Source organism: Primulina tabacum, chromosome 6, assembly GCF_025594145.1.
Source record: "Primulina tabacum isolate GXHZ01 chromosome 6, ASM2559414v2, whole genome shotgun sequence".
NCBI classification, from domain to species: Eukaryota; Viridiplantae; Streptophyta; class Magnoliopsida; order Lamiales; family Gesneriaceae; genus Primulina; species Primulina tabacum.
Genome location: NC_134555.1, coordinates 3012188 through 3031076, shown reverse-complemented (window position 1 = coordinate 3031076; position 18889 = coordinate 3012188). Strand labels below are relative to the sequence as shown.

The window sequence follows — 18889 nt, the reverse complement described above, 5'->3', positions numbered from 1 at the left end:
ACAATGGCCAAGGGACACCCCCTATGAATGAAAGATCATGTCTTTTACCTGAAAAACATTAAATGATTGATTTTTTTTTTTTTTGAAAATAAAACACACTTTTTTCATCATATGCATATTGTCTTCTTCCTTCTTCAACAAGATAGAGTTTATTCATTTTTTTTGTGATAGAACTTGAATATTTGAGTGCTCATTATTCAAGTGTTGTAGTTGTATCTTGAGAGAAGATTGCCACATCCTCTAGCACATTGTGAGGGGCAAATTCTTCTTAAGGAGAAAGTGTTCAACACTTGCCTCTACAAAGCCATTCCTTTGTTTTTTTCTTGGTTCCTCTCATATTTGAATACCACAAACAACACTAACATCTGACCACGTAACAAGAGATAAATATTTCTAATGTTTTATATAATAATATGAAATACTTGATCAGAAAAATACGAAAATTGAGACAGGTCGATTGATTATTTGTTGTCTCCATCCCTTTGCACGTGTCTCTCATGACATGTCAATATGGTTCGAATTTGGTATACCCGGAATCTCGGTATCCCGATAAACTGGGTAAATAAGATTTGGTCGTCTTTGCAAACCCGAAAAAAACACGTACTCTTCTCTACGAATAGGGCAAATATGACCAAAACACGGAGTTCGAAAATTCTGTAATCATAATTTGGCCCAACAAATCTGTTGCATGAAGCCACTTCTTCAACTTCGTTTTTAAGACAAAATAATATTATATTGCTTTAAAAAAAAATACAAAACAAAAAAACTTCTTATACATATTTCGTCATACACCTATCGATGTACTCACACGTGTATTTATTGAGTAGGTGTGAGACATTAGACAGCCTCACAAATCTTTTTCCATTAATCAAGTCGACTTGATTAATATTTAAAGTGAAAGTGTTATTTTTATTATAAAAATGATTTTTTTTCATGAATCAGATCAGATTAGATATCAATATTTCAAAATTGAAACCAACTAGGTCTCACAATTTTTATGTTATTTATTTATCTACTTATTTATCTATCTGTGTAGAGGGCTGAGCTAACCACTAAATGCCCATATTGCATTACATCTTTCAAATTTGCATGTGGCTTCATATCATGATGTTTGAATATTTCATCATATCGGTAGTAATGGGAAATCTTTTGATTTTCTTTAACATGAAGAAAATCATGATGACAAATGTTTCTTAAAAAATGATGATGTTTCTAAATTTTATTATATTTTTTTTCCCGGCCTTACTTAAAAAAACCGCGTTGATTGCAATAAATAACGAATAGGTCTCTTGTGAGACGGTCTCACGAATCTTTATCTGTGAGATATGTCAATTCTATCGATATTCGTAATAAAAAGTAATATTCTTAGCATAAAAAAATAATATTTTTTCATGAACGACCCAAATAAGAGATCTTTCTCACAAAATACGACAGAGAATATCACGCAAGTTTTTGTCATAAATAACTGGATGATTTCCATAAAAAAGAAAGTTTATTTTTCTTGTTGAGTTTTAAATAAATTATTCAATGTTTAGTTAGTTAAATGTTCTTTACGTGATTGTCAAAAAAATAAAGAAATTATATCATGAAAATTCCTATTTAATGAATTTGACTTAATTTACTTTATATTTTTGTATATGTAAATATGTAATGTAAACAAACGCGTATAAATTCATTATTCGTTTAATAATTAAATTAAATAAATGTTGCCTGAAAAAACTAGTTTCTGTTGTTTACGTAATTATATTTAAATATCTGCAATTTTCGAGTGATACAGTTACAAATTATGTTTTTAATTATTTTCTGTTATATCAAATCAAATAGTTAAAATAATGATAAATTGGATTTTAACGTACTGAAAATTAGACATAAGAAAAAATTAGATCGCAGAGATTCTTTAGTATGAAAGCCACTAAATGAAAGGAAAAAAGCAAATTAGGTCGCAGAGATTCTTCGGTAATTTATCGAATATTACTTATTTGATAATAATATTTTTCTACGTTACATAAGTGCGATAATGAAATTAGATCACATAAATTAAAATTTAATAAATAAAAAGCAAAATAAGACACAAGATTTCAAAATGAAAGAAAAAATTAGTCGTTTTCGTTTATTTTTGTGTTTGTAAATTTTAATGTATGTAATATAATTTTTATTCTCGTCACATGAGTCTCATCAAATAACATCGATGTCAATAATAATATTTAATGATTTTAGTGACTTTAAAAAAAAATAAAATCAAATTATCAAATGGAAATCAAAATTTGATCAGTTATATGAATACAATACTAAAATTTCAATTTGTTTTCAATAATTTTAATCCAATTTTGAAGTTAAGCGGGGCTGAATGTAGATATCCTGCATCGGCAAACTGCAAGCAACAGGTTAGGGTTTTAGCAAGGGGGTGGAAATCCTGAAGAAGCAGAGCCCATCTGCTCTGAAACAAAGAAGAATGAAATCAATTAGAGCTCTTAAAACCATACTCACCAGGTATTCTACGGCACAGGGTTTACCAATTTAATCGAAATTTGTTTTTTGTTCGCGTTTAATTAATATTCAGTTGCATATAGGTTGCAGGTGGCTCAGGAACTTGGCATCAAGAGAAGACACGTTATTCGAGCAGAAAATGTTTGCAAATTGAATACGGATATGAAAGCTGGTCAGTATACTTGTTCCTTTTTGTGCAAGTAATGACCTGAAAAATTGAGCTTTATTACATTACCGAGAGGTGAATTTGATCGTATGATGACGTTTGGTAGGCGTGTCGGTGTTGGTTAGAACATTGGGAAATGGAAAATTTGCAAATGTCCGTTCGTCTTTGGGAGTTTTTGAGGTCGATGGGTTGAACATTACAATTCCTGGTTATGCTAGGTCCATGGCAACAGGAACTTCCGAATCAACACGGAAGAGCTCGCACGAGGTTTTAATTTCAACCCAAATGCCATTAAAAGACTTGATATCTAAGTGTAGAAACATTTATCTATCTCTGAATCATCAACTTGTATGTTTGAAGGAAGTTACAGATGAAATTCCCAGTCCCCGAGCCTGGAAGCTCCCCCTTTGAGGGGAGAGTGAAGGCTATGGAACCTTTTCTTGCATCGCCCCTTCGCGGGTCTGTTCTTGATTGGCATATAACTGAAAGTTCTCGCGTGTTCCTGCTTTGTTTGCCGTTTTCCTCATGTGAACGAAAAATTGAAAATGTCACACACTATATTCGCTCTATTAACTATTTTTAGATATTGCTAGCTTACATTCCTTCAACGTTTTATCCTTTTAAGGCAAAATCGTATCGAGATTCTTTCTGAAAATTAAGAATCTGAAGTAGAATTGTGCCCCTGATTCGACAATCACAGGGTTTCCCTCCACTGGATTTATATTTCAATCATAAAAATTTGCTTGTGAAGAAATGTAGTAATCGATATCAATTTGTTAAAAGGAATAATTGATACCCCTGCTGATAGTTCAAGAATTTTTAGATTTCCAAATAAATTTTAGTTAAAATGAAATATAATTGTATCTACACAGCAGACTCTACTGACTAACAAATCTTATCAAGTGTTGTGATTAATGCAAAAATGTTTTGTAATTTTGCATATTGATTACAAGTTCAAGCTAGATAATATGCTCCTTATACTGTATATATCAGCAACTTCACTTTGATTTGTGAACTTCGAACGTTTGATTTGTCTTGAATAGCATATAAGTCATCAATGCTAACTTTAAGCTTAAAGCTTCTCGTAATAATAACTTTCATCTTGCTATGTTTACCATTTTGAAATTACCTTGATAACCATAGAGTCACTTTCATTCTCTCTCATTCATACAGGCCAAAAAAGATGTAACCACAGTCGAGGATCCATTTGATGCTCCAACATATAATATACCTGAGAAGCCAATGACATTTACCGAGGGAGCTTCTTATAGCGTTCTCATCCTTGCTGGGCTTGGAATTGCAGCAGCTGCAGGATATGCTGTTTTTAAAGAACTTTTATTTGAACCTAAAGAGTGAGGGTTCTTTACGAGGGAATAAACTTGTGGTATATGATTAAATTCTTGGGAATGGAACCTTAGTTTCTGATTCTTAGATACCGATCTTTATCAGGTATAAAATTTTTGGGAAGGCTCTTGACAGAGTAAAAGCTGACAGTCAGGTTCGATCTATTCTATGTTTTTTTTTCGACTTCCAACTCTTTTTCATGTTGACTTACTCATCTTTGATCACTGGTTGTGAATTGAAGTAAAGCATGATCAGGTAAATTTTTGTGAATTACAGGTACCAAATAAGTGATACCTGGGCATTGAACTTATGATTCATGTGGTCTAAATTTAAAGATCCTCATACTTCTTTTCCTAAACTTGATTTTTGGTCTAAATCCAAACCATGAAGTCTAGATAGGAAGAAACTCATGGAAATTTTTCTGGGTAACCTTAATGGGTTTAGAAAAGTTTCAAAACGCAAGAAACTCAGCATCATGTTGGTTCCTAGACTCGATGAAATTTGATTTTCAGGATCCATTTTTCTAGGTCTTCGATATTGATCTCGAGTTGATGCTACTGTTCCTGATTTTATTTCTATATGTATCAATCATTTCTGTGATTCCGTTTTTGACATTTTTGACATCCTTTGGATCAGGTTAGAGTTAGAATTGGATCCCCTATAACTGGGTATGGCCAGGAAAGCCGGAACCGAGCTGCTCGCCAACGCATCCCTAATCGAGTATGGACCGATGAAGATGGAAACGAGCATATCGAGGTAGCCCTTTCTTTTCATATCCATAGTTCCTACAAGAGTATACAACAAGTTAAAATTTCTCTGTCCAGCATACACATTATTTACGCATCTTTCTGGCAAAATATTAGGTTAATTTCCACATTCGTGGTCCCCATGGAGCTGGGTTAGTTGGTGCCGAGATGTTCAAGGACAAGGTTGATAAGCAGTGGAAGTTCGTTTATTTGATCGTCGAAATCAGATCACCGTCCCCAGCAAAACTGCTGCTCGAATCTTATGTTCCAGCGTGAATTGGATAAACCGATTCTCCTTTTGCCCATACTCGGCCTGTGGAATGAACAACTGTTGAATCTTTTTTCGTTCTGCTTGTTTTTTTCTGGATGAAGTCTTTATGTTATGTTAAAGATATCGATGTGTTGATAATAAAGATAACAACTTTGAGCTATGTAAACACTGTACATTTTGCTATGAGAACTACAGACTTGTGAAAATCCCTTTTTAATATTATGTTATATCCTTAAATTATATATAAATGATTAAATAATAAGTGATGTCACTTAGTGGGATTAAAGCTAGTTGTTGATGAATGTGTGAAAGATATGAATTTTAGATTGAATAAAATATTATATTTAAACTTTTAAAACTTAATGATTTAATTTTTTTTAGTTATTTTCTTATCGTAATTTTACAAAGCAAACATGGATATATTTTTCAATTTGTTCTAAAATTAAAATTATTTTTACAAATTTAAATCTACCAATTTTTTTTTTCAAAACGAAGCTATATGAATAAATCTAACAATTTTTATTCTACTTATGATTTATTAAAGCATTTATATAAAAATATATCTTTTGTTTTTGAAGATTGAAAATATATAACTTACACACCTAAACGTGTTGCAATACTTATTAACTAGAGTAAGTCTATTATGAGATGGTCTTATGAATTTCAATTCGTAAGACGGATCAACTATGTCTATATTTACACTAAAAAATAGTATTTTTTATTAGTGACTCAATATTTTTCATTTCAATATAAAAAAATTCATTTTCAAAATATAAATTTATTCTTCTAGTTTTATTAATAAACAATAAACGTTCTAAAAGGGAAAAAAAAATTAGGCGCAATCAATAACGACAACTGAAATGAGTACTGATACCAACTCTCAAAACACAGAGGTAAATTTCTGGCTGGTCATATCACTCAACTACGAAGATTGGACTTAAGTTTAATTTATCAGAATAGGAAAGTGATTTTGACACAATTTTGGATTTCGATCAATGGCATCTGAGATTGCGAAGCAAAATTTTGTTTTTGCTTTTTGCTCTCTGTAAATACCTTTCGTTGGATCCGGTAAGCTTCATTTTCGTTTTCTTTTCATTTATGGACGTTAATTATTGAACTTTTTGAAAAGGGATTCAGAGTCAGCGATGCTTGGTTTTTCAGAATGAGTTTTCAAGTGATTCGGGGAGTGATGTGAAGAGTCTGTACACACGAATGCTGAGTTCATCAGGAAATGGGGATGTACGATTTAACATCGTCGAAGTAATTTTATACGTTTTTATGATTAATTTTCTCTCGTTTGTGTTTTTAGTTAAGTAGCGTGAAATTAAGCATTTTGGTGCGGCAAATTTAAATCTTGGTGGCAGCTGATGAAATGGATAGAATTTGCTGAGTCGCTTTTGGAAAATTCCAGTGCAACTTTATAACGTCTTGCCAAGTTGAATGAAGAGTTGCTTACAAAGTATGTTCTTCTGGGAGGTGGACGGAAGCCATCTGAAGCTGATATCATTGTCTTTTCAGTGGTGCATTCGACTGTGGTATGTGGTTTTCGTTTTCTTTAATGAACTGTAGTAATTATGCGGATGGAAAGTGTATTCTTCGGTGATATGCTCCATTTGTGCTCACGCTTGTGATTGGATTTGTTTAAGAGTCCATATTTATCGTTTCTCAGTTTATATCTATTGATTAGTTTTTTGGACTTTGAGAGATTTACGGATGTTGGAAGTAAAGAGATTTCCTTACTTCTTACCCTGTTTTGTACAGTTCTGAGTTCTGACTAATAGCTAGTTGTTTGCGAGTTTCAGAGTGATTTTGCAAGCTCTGACAAAGCCAAGCTGCCGCACTTGTTGAGATGGGTTGATTATATTCAGGTATGAATCGTCGGTTGGCCGTAGATTGAGTTTTTCTTATTTGATTTAGTGGTGCAAAGAAACCAGTCTTGATGTCCTACAAAGAGGGTACGGAGATTTTCAAATGTTTGATATTTCAAGTTAATATTGATTGCCCGTGCTAGTGTAGTTGACCAGAATGCATCCAAAGATTATGTTCCATAAAAATACGGTTAAGTAATTGCTGACCTTTCTTGGTCCCTGAACATTACCAAATGACCTCGTCCATTGAAGTGGCTATCTGTGGGAGTAATTAACTGAAATATATAGAAGCGTACTCCTGATAAATCGGAATCATTCTCCATGGTTCTTTATTTTTTATGTAAAACATCATTAGTAATTAATTCGGCAAATGAAGCACATTATAATCAATTTTTGCCTAAGATGAATGAACCTAATGCCAAAGCTTGATTATATATATTTTTAACGAATTACTTTTAAAAGAAAGATATATTAAATTGTATATTTTGTTGGTCCCACGTGCGGAATTTGAGATAATAAAACCCGAAAATAAAGAATAAACTGAACACCGAGATTTACGTGGAAAACCCCTAAAAATAATTAGGGTAAAAACCACGGGCAAGATGAAAAGAATTCTACTATAATATTTTACGGTGTACAACTCACTCAATGTGTTTCCAAAGAGAACACACACTCTCTTAACACAGAAGAACAAACACCTCACAAATATTATAGAACTAATAGGATGAGAGAAAACTCGAAGAAGGGATGATTTCAGAATGAAAGGGGAGAGCTCTATTTATAGAGCCCCTTGTCCGTGTGAATACGCGTTAAAAAACGCGTATTCATATTTCCGTCTGAAAATTTGATGCCAACCCACGTTTTTATTGAACAGCCCCTTTTCTTTGACTTCTTTGCCCACTTGGCCGACATTTCTCCCACTTGGAGATTTGATTGAGAATCAAACACATCTCCACACATCCTTTCAATCTTGTCATTCCCTGCTGCTTACGTTTCTGCTAGGCCACTTGAGAATCTACACAACTCAAACTTATCAGTGTTCAGTGGCTTGGTCAGAAAATCAGCTATGTTTTCTTTCGTATGGATCTTCTGCATATCCACGCTTCCTTCTTCTACTACTTCTCGCACAAAATGAAATTGTACTCCAATGTGTTTAGTCCTGGAATGAAAGGCTGGATTCCTTGCGATGTGCAAGGCATTCTGACTGTCACAAAACAAAGGAACATTCTCTTGTTTGTGTCCGATCTCCTCCAATAACCTTTTAATCCATATTGCCTCCTTGCAACCTTGAGTAGCTGCCATGTATTCTGCCTCTGTTGTAGATAACGCCACAATTGTCTGCAGTTTTGAAACCCAGCTTACTGCTCCCCCTGCAAGTGTAAACACATAACCAGTAGTAGATTTTCTCTTATCAGGATCACCTGCATAATCTGAATCGACATAGCCCTGAGTGTAAAATCCGATCCTCTTAACAATGCTCCAATGCTCTCGTCCAGGATTCGCCATATACCGACTAACTGCTCCCACTGCTTGAGCAATGTCCGGTCTTGTACAGATCACAGCGAACATCAAACTTCCCACTGTTGATGCATATGGTACTCGAGACATCTCCATCCTCTATGCTTCACTGCTAGAACACATCTCGGAGGATAACTTGAAGTTAACAGGAAGATGGGTCGATATTGGCTTACTATTTTGCATGTTGAAGGGTTGCAAGACTTTCTTCAAATAATTTTTCTGGGAAAGCCAAATCTTTCTGTCAATTCTATCTCGGTGAACTTGCATCCCTAGAATCTTGTTTGCTGGTCCCAAGTCTTTCATATCAAATTCCCTAGCCAAATGTGCCTTCAATCCTTGGACCTGATCTTTGTTGGGGCCTACTACCAACATGTCGTCCACATACAACAACAAAATAATATAATCATCACCAGACCTCTTGAAATACGTACAAGGGTCTGCACTCAATCTGTTGTATCCAAGGCTCATGATATAGGAATCAAATCTCTTGTACCAACACCTCGGCGCCTGTTTGAGACCGTACAGAGATTTGTTCAACCTGCAAACCAAGTTCTCTTTGCCTTTTTCCGCAAAACCTTCTGACTAGAGCATATAGATTTCTTTTTCAAGATCTCCATGAAGAAATGTCGTTTTCATATCTAGTTGTTCTAGATGTAGGTCAAACACCGCACACAATGCCAACACTACTCTGACTGTTTTAAGCCGAACCACAGGAGAAAATATCTCATTGAAGTCAATACCTTCTTTCTGAGCATACCCTTTTACCACCAATCTAGCACGATACCGCTCCACTTGGTTATTGCCATCACGCTTGATCTTATAGACCCATCTGTTTCCAATGGCTTTCCTCCCTCGTGGTAGTGTAACAAGATCCCAAGTTTTATTCCTGTCTAATGCCTCCAACTCTTCTTGCATTGCTATCATCCATCCACAAAGATACATCCGAGCTTTGAGTAGCCTCATGGAAACTCGATGGCTCACCATCCTCTGATAATAGACAATATGCAATGTTACTTTTAGTGACATAATCTGAAAGCCAACCTGGTGGTCTTCTGTCTCGAGTTGACTGCCTCACATTGGAAACCTCAGACTCAACATGTTCTTGTTCTTTGTGCTCTGGTACTGCTTCACAAGAAACTTGATCTTCGTCTGTCTTATTTTCCACCTGAAAAATAGTAGTTTCTGAATTCGGTGTGCCTTTGTCTCCCTTTATTTTATCTTCCTCGAAGATAACATCCCTGCTGATGACAAGCTTGTGAACAGTAGAATCCCACAAGCGAAACCCCTTTACTCCATCAGCATAACCCAAGAAGATACATTTTCTGGATTTCGAATCCAACTTTGATCTTTCTTGCTCATTGTATAGAACGTACACCGGACTTTCAAATGTATGCAAATGAGAATAATCTGTCAGCTTCCCAGTCCACATCTCCATCGGAGTCTTCAGATCAATCGCCACTGAAGGAGAACGATTGATAATATAACAAGCGGTTTTGACTGCTTCTGCCCAAAATGACTTGTCTAGACCCGCAGTCCTCAACATAGCTCTTGTTCTGTCTAACAAGGTTCTATTCATCCGCTCCGCCACTCCATTCTGTTGAGGTGTGTAAGCCGTCGTGAATTGTCTTTTGATGCCCTCATGTTGACAAAATGCATCAAACTCGTCACTGGTATATTATCCTCCATTGTCAGTCCTCAGACACTTGATTTTCTTTTCAGAATCAAGTTCAACCCGCGCTTTGAAATCTTTGAAGATCTGGAAAGCATATGATTTCTTCTTGATTGGATACACCCAACATCTCCTAGAGAAATCATCAATGAACGAGACAAAGTATCTCGCTCCTCCAATGGATACAACCGGTGCTTGCCAAACATCCGAATGAATCACCTCCAATATGCTTTTGCTCCTGACAGTAGAAGTGTCAAACTTTAATCTGTATTGTTTACTGGTAACACAGTGCTCACAAAAGAGTAGTGACACTTTTGTAAGTCCCGGCAGCAGCTTCCGTTCTGAGAGAATTTTCAAACCTCATTCTGACATATGCCCGAGCTTTCTATGCCATAACACTGTTAATTCTTCTCCTGAACCAATTGATGCAACAGCTAGTTCTGCCTTTTTGTGTGTTTCTCCCAAAAGTACATACAGATTTGCAGCAACTTTTTCCGCCTTCATAACCACAAGCGCTCCCTTCACAATTTTCATGATCACGTTCTCGATCCGAGTTTTGCACCCGATATCATCCAATTGCCCCAAGGACAAAAGATTTTTCGTCAGTCCCTTCACATGTCGTACCTCCTGTATGGTGCGAATGGTGCCATCAAACATTTTAATTTTGATAGTACCGACCCCAGCGATTTCCAAGGCATGATCATTTCCCATGAATACAGATCCTCCTGAGACTGGTTCATAATGATCAAACCATTCTCTCCGAGACGTCATGTGCCACGTCGCTCCTGAATCCATAATCCACGTGTCACAAAATTTGTGTCTGCTTTCTGCAACTGTTATTGCTTCGCTGAATAATATTTCACCACTGCCTGAAGTACTGGCCACATTTCCTTGAGAACTTTTATCGATATTCGTACACTCTTTCTTGAAGTGCCCTTTACCGCCACATTTAAAGCAGTAAATATTTTTCTTGTTACTTCTCGACTTTGATCTACCTCGTCTTTGGCTCCTACTGGAGTCACGATCCATAAATCTTCCTCTTATCATTGGTAAAACCTCTGCCTGCTTCGAAGTTACCAACCTATCTTCCTTATTCTTGCGCCGGCTTTCTTCTCCGAGAACCGCAGTTAAGACATCGTCGAATCTTAGAAAGCCCATGAGAATATTGTTGGTAATGTTGATGATAAGTTGATCATATGAATCTGGTAGACTTTAAAGTAGAAGCTCCGCACGTTCATTTTCCCCTATTTTATGCCCCATGGAAGTGAGTTGGGCAAATAGAGTATTTAGTGTATTGATATGGTCGGTCATCGATGAGGATTCCGCCATCCGAAGAGTATAAAGCCTTTTCTTTAGGAAAATTATGTTGTGTAGCGACTTGACCTCGTACATCTTTGTCAGAGTATCCCAGATAACTTTGGCTGTTTTTATCTCAGAGATACTTGACAAAACTTCGTCGGCTATAGCCAAGTGTAAATTGGCAACAGCATTACCATTCATCTCATTCCACTTTCCATCATCCGTAATCTCCACCGGTCTATCTCCAATAGCCGCAAAGCAATTCTCCTTTCTTAAAACTGCTTGTATCTTTATTTTCCACAGCATAAAATTGCTTCCATTGAACTTTGCTATCTCACACCTTCCCGCCATTATATCTACAACAATTTTAGTAGACCGGACAAAATAATCCCGCCTTAAATAAAAAATCTCAAAAAATCTTTTCTGATGTGTCTAGGCTGCAACCACAGAGCATACTCAGAATTTTAAGAAATTTTAAACCAAGTCTCTGATACCACTTGTTGGTCCAACGTGCGGAATTTGAGATAATAAAACCCGAAAATAAAGAATAAACTGAACACCGAGATTTACGTGGAAAACCCCTAAAAATTATTAGGGTAAAAACCATGGGCAAGATGAAAAGAATTCAACTATAATATTTTACGGTGTACAACTCACTCACAGTGTTTCCAAAGAGAGCACACACTCTTTTAATACAGGAGAACAAACAACTCACAAATATTATAGAACTAATAGGATGAGAGAAAACTCGAAGAAAGGATGATTTAAGAATGAAAGGGGAGAGTTCTATTTATAGAGCGCCTTGTCCGTATTAATACGCGTATTCATATTTCCGTCTGAAAATTTGATGCCAACCCACGTTTTTATTGAATAGCCCCCTTTCTTTGACTTCTTTGCCCACTTGGCGGACATATTTGTTATACTTTCTGTATTCTATGCAAGTTTCTATAGTGACTAAAGAATTGTGCTCCATTTATTTGTAGCGCCTTCTTGATTTTTCTTTCTTCGCTTCCTTTTTATGAACTCTGCTTCAGAGTGCAGAACAAGGAAGATTTTGGGGAATTATTAAACAAGATTCAACTGGAGAAAGTCCAATGCATTCCCTCAGTCAGTAACTTGCCAATATGCTTGTACTATATCGGGGTCATTATCTGTTCTTTTTTATGAATGACTGATTACCAACTTTGTTGCATTGATTTCTACTATTGTAGTCTGAGCTTTAATATGCTAGGAGTTATGTTGAGAAACATGAAGACACTAGTGAGAGTTCAGAGGGTCTTTTGTTTTTTTGTGTTTTTCCTTCAGTAATTCAAACTACATCATATATTGACATGTACGAGAATGGGTAGCTTCCCAACTCATGATTCCAAATATTTTCATGCTGAAGGTACAAACAGAAGAGAGGACCAATTGTTCCTAAACATATTGTGACTTTTTCATGGGAACAGAACAAGGATACCAAATTGTTCAAACTCACGATAGATGTCATATTTATTTGGATTGAAAAATTGGAATATTTTTGTGTGCCTTGTTTTCTCAAAGTTATTACTACCTTGCGCTGATAAAAAAATAAACTGGAATTTGATGCATTAATATTCAAGAATTGATTTATGGGCATTAAAATCGCTGAGGAAGGTTGATGATTCCAATGCAAAGAAACTATTCAAGAAACAAAAGTGTCTATCATTAAGGAAGCATACTCAAAAGTGAAGACAAGTACAGGCACAGTAAGTGCTTTACCTATACATTTTCTTCTAATTGAAGTTATAGTCGGAAAACTATCGGTGGAAACAGATTTTTCGAGCATGAAATGTACTCTGTTTTTTCTTCTTGTGACTAACACATACTCCTGTTAGAATGGACCTTGGTACTACAATAAATTGCCTATGATTTGTTTCAAACTGCTTCCTTTTTTAAAATAATTTCTAACTTCTGTCTATTTTAAAATGCTGCTAAATTTTATCAACATGCAGTCTCTTTTATTTGCAATTTTGTCGTTGAATTTCTCATGGCTGCATAAGTATATATACTAATATGTTTACGTTAATGATGTCTCCCTGTTTCTTGGAAAACAAAAGGAAAAGGTTGAAGCAGCCAGTCAAGCTACTCCAGACAAAAGGAAACTTCCTGGAAAAGAGCTAGGTAAAGCGACACAACCTGAAAAGGAGGTGGAAAAGAAAGACGAAGAACTTAATGTCAGTCTACTTAAAATTCAGATTGTACATATTCACAAAGCCTGGAAACATCCTTCAGCTGATAGGTGAAGTGACTATGCCATTGTTCTTTGGTTTAAGATGAAATCTAATTTTTTGAAGATTGCTTTATTCCAGTTCACCCAATTTGCAGTTGACCAAATGTATGACATTCACATGGTTTAAGGCATGGAATGTTTCAGGATTTTTCTTTTACAGATATACTTGTGATCTTCACCTTTCCTAATGGGAATTTATTCTGAAGTATCTTTGGTCGAATTTATTTTGTTTTGTTAATTATATTTAATTTGTGATGGTGTCATTATTCGAGCACCCCGATTCATGTACTCCTGTTTTTCACCCAGTTGTTGCTCTAGATTTTCACCCAGTTGTTGCTCTAGAGATGAATTTTTCATCTCTTGTAGAAAACTCAATGAATACTTTCAGTAAAGTTGGGCTGTCTCTTCGTACTAGTTTTTAAATGCAGCTTGCTGGTTGAGGAGATTGAAGTTGGAGAAGCCAAATGCAGGCAAGTGGTGAGTGGCCTGGCAAAATATTGTACTCCAGATCAGTTGACGGTACGAAGGCTTATTGTAAATTGAAACTTGTTTTACATCCTGATCAATTTTGGATTTTGTAGAGTGCTGTTAACATCTATTTGGTTCTTGTTTTTACCTCTTATTTTCAGAATCGCCGAGTGGTACTGATAACAAATGTAAAACCTGGAAAGTTACGAGATGTGATGTCAGAGGGACTGGTAAGCTCCCACTATTTCCCTGTTGTTGACACTATGCACCCAACAACCCGCCCGCTCCTACAACCAAACCCCACTCCCGAAAATAATGCTCCCTGCTCCTGCTACTTAATTAGCAGCATTAGTCTTGCTATGTTTTTGAGATCAACATCATCTTTGTTATTATTTCCAATCTAGTTAATCTTAATCTTTCCAAGTTTATTCAAAATTCATGCTAAATAATCTATTTCTTTTTGTTTTTTGAAGTGAAAATGAAGTTCCAATTTTCCATTAACCCGATAATAAGTCTTAAGTGTACGGCTTTAGTTACACAAAAGGAATGGCTTCCTAATATTCAATATTGAGTCTCAACCTCATGTACTGATAAGCAAGCATGTAATGTCTCTTCTGTATTGGAGATCGGTTATGATGAGTGCTTTTCTTTTCCATTTCTTTAAATTCTAGGTGTTGTGTGCTTCTAATCAAGATCATAATGCCATTGTGGAGCCTCTTATAGCTCCAGACGAGGCTAAAATTGGTGAATGTGTTACATTTTCTGAGTATGTCTTTCCTATTAATTCTGTTTAGGCATTAAAATTTTTTTTTCTTGGCCAATTTGTTATTGTCTTACTTGAGCGTTTTTAGCTCACTGTCACCATGAAAGTTATCTTTGGATGCGTTTTACCAGGGAAAATTTCCCTTTCTTTTTATGCACAGATGTTTTACAAATATCCTGTGAACAATTTCAACTTTTGACAAATTTAATTTATTTATATTTTCTTGGGTTCTTGTCCAGCTTTTTGGGTCATCCGTGTTGTTCATATTGATTTCTTAATGGGACTTTTCATTTCATATTCATATAAGTTTTAGAAGTTTTCAATATGTAAGAGCTTTAGTTTGTGGCCATGTAATCAATGATTCGCTATTATCTGTTATATTTAAATTTACATGCGATATCTGCTTATCCTCTACTCTCCCCTCTTCCAATATTCATTGTACTCGTTATAGAATCTACCTTTTGGCCAGTGAATAAACTATCATCAACTTTAAGTACAACAATTGCCTCATTTAAAGAACTAGATTGCTGACATAACCAACTTGATGTTTAATCCAGTCATGACGCAAGACCAGAGGATCTTTTGAACCCCAAAAAAGAAACAGATGGATAAGATAACTCCGGTATGTATTCTTCTCATTTTCTGAACCGGTTAGAGCATGACGTTCCACTCTTTATGTTTCATTTTAGTTTTGAAAAAGATCGAGAATAGTTACATATGAGCGTCATCATCGTGATTTATGCAGCATCTTTTCACGGATGACAAGGGCGTGGCCACATTCAAGAACATCCCTTTTACGACCTCTGCCGGACCCTGCACTCCATCCATTCCCAATGCGTCCCATCAAGTGAACTAAATGTCGTGTAATTTTCACCAGTAAACAAGGCAATATATCCTCTTAAACTCGATATATAAAATTTTTATGCAAATTTGTTGAGCATTTTTCTCACATTCAAAATCGAATAAAATAGTGAGAACATTTAGTTCTGAAAATATATGTTGAGTTTTTCTCCTCAACTTTTTAGATATTTTTACTAACATGCCAATATATTATTTTTTAATTCAATGTTTCATAATAATATTTTATATTTTTTTATAAAAAAAAGAAAATAAAAAAGTTACAAAATTAATTTATATATACTTACTCTCTCTCGTCAGGGCTAATTCTAGGGAAATATATTAGAATATAAGTACAATTAGTTAAAACACGACTTGACTTAGAACGTACAGGTTACAAATTCTTGTCTGATTTTTTATGACTATATAGACAAATATAAAGAAAAAAATCATTATTTTGAAAATAACAAATTTATCATATCTATACTTCTATGTGTTCTATATTATTAAATTTGAGACACGAGTAACTGACTTTGATATTAAGTTAGAACTCATTTAAAATTATACAAGCACTATATTTTTATTTAATAAAAAAATATCATAAAAATCTATTTTAATTTACATATCCATTTCAAACTTTTTAAAAATAGTAAAATATTTATTTATTTTTATCGAGACTTTGAATTTTTAAACAATCACATCATTCATAATATAACGACACACACGAGACGCGTAGTTTAACTAAAGACTTTGGATTTTTAAATAATCACATCATTCATAATATATATATATATATATATATATATATATATATATGTATGTATGTATATGTATGTATGTATGTATAAACACAGACGAGACGCGTAGTTTAAATAATATATAAGCATGCGTACAAAGAGTAACTTGATATTAATTATGTCTCAGCACGATTGTTGGTACCTTGGTTATCTTTCTTAAATATCAAGTTACTAAATAATAGGTTTTTTGTGAGACGGTTTTACGAATCTTTATCAATAAAATGGGTCAATCCTACCGATATTCACAATAAAAAGTAATACTTTTAGCATAAGAGCAACCACAACTTTCTCCATTGTGAGTGGGCGTTATAACGCCCACTCACAAGAGAGAGAAAAGGGGGCGTTCATATGTTTGAACGCCCCTCTGTCCGCTTATTTTTTTAAAAAAATTATACATTCATCGCTGAATGCGGGCTCCACACACGTGATGATGTTTCTTTATTTAATGTATTGGTTTAAATTTCAAATTTTCATTTTTTAAAAAGAAATTCGGATATTAAAATAAATTAAAAATAATGTTCAATTAAAAACCAACGGTTGTTTTTATTTATAAAAGTAAAAAATTGTTTTAACGGCTAATTATCCTTATAATCCATATCCACCAAACTATCCATCTAATCCATATGCAACCAGTATGCCATTTATTTCTCAGACGAAAAATGAACCGGCCACTCCGACTTTCGTCCCAGAGACTCAATTGTCCGACCGTGAATCCCATTTGAAGTCGTAAATTTTAAGAATGTGGATTCTGGCGCTGAGGATCGTAAAAGACCGTCCAATGTTTACTCCACAGTCCGTTGATCACCTTGTTAGCACGAAGAAGGCAAGGAGCTCGGAGTCGGGAGCAAGCAACACCTCATCCAACCAAGATGCGAGTCTACATGTAGACCTAAACGAAGAAGAAAATCGCCGAATGGGTCAGAAGGCAGCAAAAAGAAAGGGAAAAGGTAAAATGAGATCGGACATGGAGTGTATGACAACAAACTTGGACAATGTGTTTGCAAAGTTTACTGAATATACAAGCATGAAAAAAGTTGAAGTTGAAATGAAACAAAAACAACTCGAAGTAGAGGAGATGAAAGCAAAAGCTGTTATGGACAAAGTTCAACTAAAGGAATATGCAATCCTTTCGAAGGATACTTCGCAAATGACATATGAGCAACTTATCATCCACGAACGCCTATGTCAAGAGATTAGGGGGAAATTGAATATTTAATTTTCAGTTATTGTAATTTTCGATTATTGTAATTTTCATTTATTATAATTTTCATTCATTGTAATTTTAATTTATTATATGTTGTACCGTTTTATTTTAGGTTTATAATAAATGTTTAATTTTAAATAAATGACACTCATAAAATTAAATTATTTTACGTACTAAATATATAAAAGCATATTATTATTAATATAAAATAATAATAATTTTAATTTCTTAAAAAATTAGAAAATTAATTTATTTAATTTAAAGTAATAATAAGATGAATGAGTAAACAGCAGGACCTATAAATAATGAGTGTGAATGTTAAAATGAATGTGAGAGAATAGATGTGTTAATGTAATGTGTATTTGGCATGTGGACCCTACGATTTTTGATGAGGTAATGGGTGTTATAACAAAAACGAATGCGGGTGCCCTAAAGAGTAATATTTTTTTATGGATTACCCAAATAAGATATCTGTATCACAAAATACGACCACTGAGACCGTCGTCTCACACAAGTTTTTGTCTTTGCTCAAATATTTGTTAATCACTTTCTTAAAAACGATTAGCGTGGACAAGCTGTCCCCAGAAAAATTATTCTTATTTATAAATTCTATATATACTTTTTTTTACTCATGATTTCGTCTAAGTTAACGTAGATTTTTTCACTGCAAACAAAAATATATATTTATCAAGTGCTGAAGAACATGATTTCTAAACTGATTTGTTTCCTCCATTTCATATACGTCCACTTGGGATAAATAATTTTATAAAAGAGATAAATAAAAAGATAAAGAAATTGAAAATATAAATCATTATATATATTGTATAGTTTTGGTTATGTTATCCACCAATCATATCAATCTCTATGTCTATCAATGATGTGACATTCACATATTGGATATACAATTTTGATATGTTTCGTCATATCCAATCGATGATTATATAAATATACACGGTTGATAATACAATATTACAAAGTTGATATATATATATATATTATATAATTCTCGATTATCTAAGCGCATGGCCTCAATACACGGAGGTCTAAAATTATATAAATCTGCACATAAAGCACGTCCACATAAAAATAAAATAAATAAATAAATTGTCTTCCAAATAACTTGATTATTGCGTCATCAGATGACATAGTGTGGTTACGTCATCATTCGGGCTCTGTCAAACCGCAAACTTCATGGGTATTT

The 18889-nt window shown here is 34.4% G+C and overlaps 1 protein-coding gene and 1 pseudogene across 1 annotated transcript; both read left to right on the top strand.

Annotated features, from left to right (window-relative positions):
• The first annotated feature begins 2317 nt into the window (after nt 1–2317).
• Nucleotides 2318–5221, top strand: LOC142548738 (putative mitochondrial import inner membrane translocase subunit TIM21). The gene is made up of 7 exons (XM_075657234.1): nt 2318–2490; nt 2571–2659; nt 2760–2920; nt 3827–4005; nt 4103–4151; nt 4634–4753; nt 4861–5221. The coding sequence occupies exons 1-7, from the start codon at nt 2453–2455 to the stop codon at nt 5017–5019; spliced, it is 795 nt and encodes a 264-aa protein (XP_075513349.1). The 5' UTR covers nt 2318–2452; the 3' UTR covers nt 5020–5221.
• A 589-nt stretch (nt 5222–5810) lies between these two features.
• On the top strand, nt 5811–15711 carry LOC142548737 (methionine--tRNA ligase, cytoplasmic-like; annotated as a pseudogene).
• Nucleotides 15712–18889: the final 3178 nt, after the last annotated feature.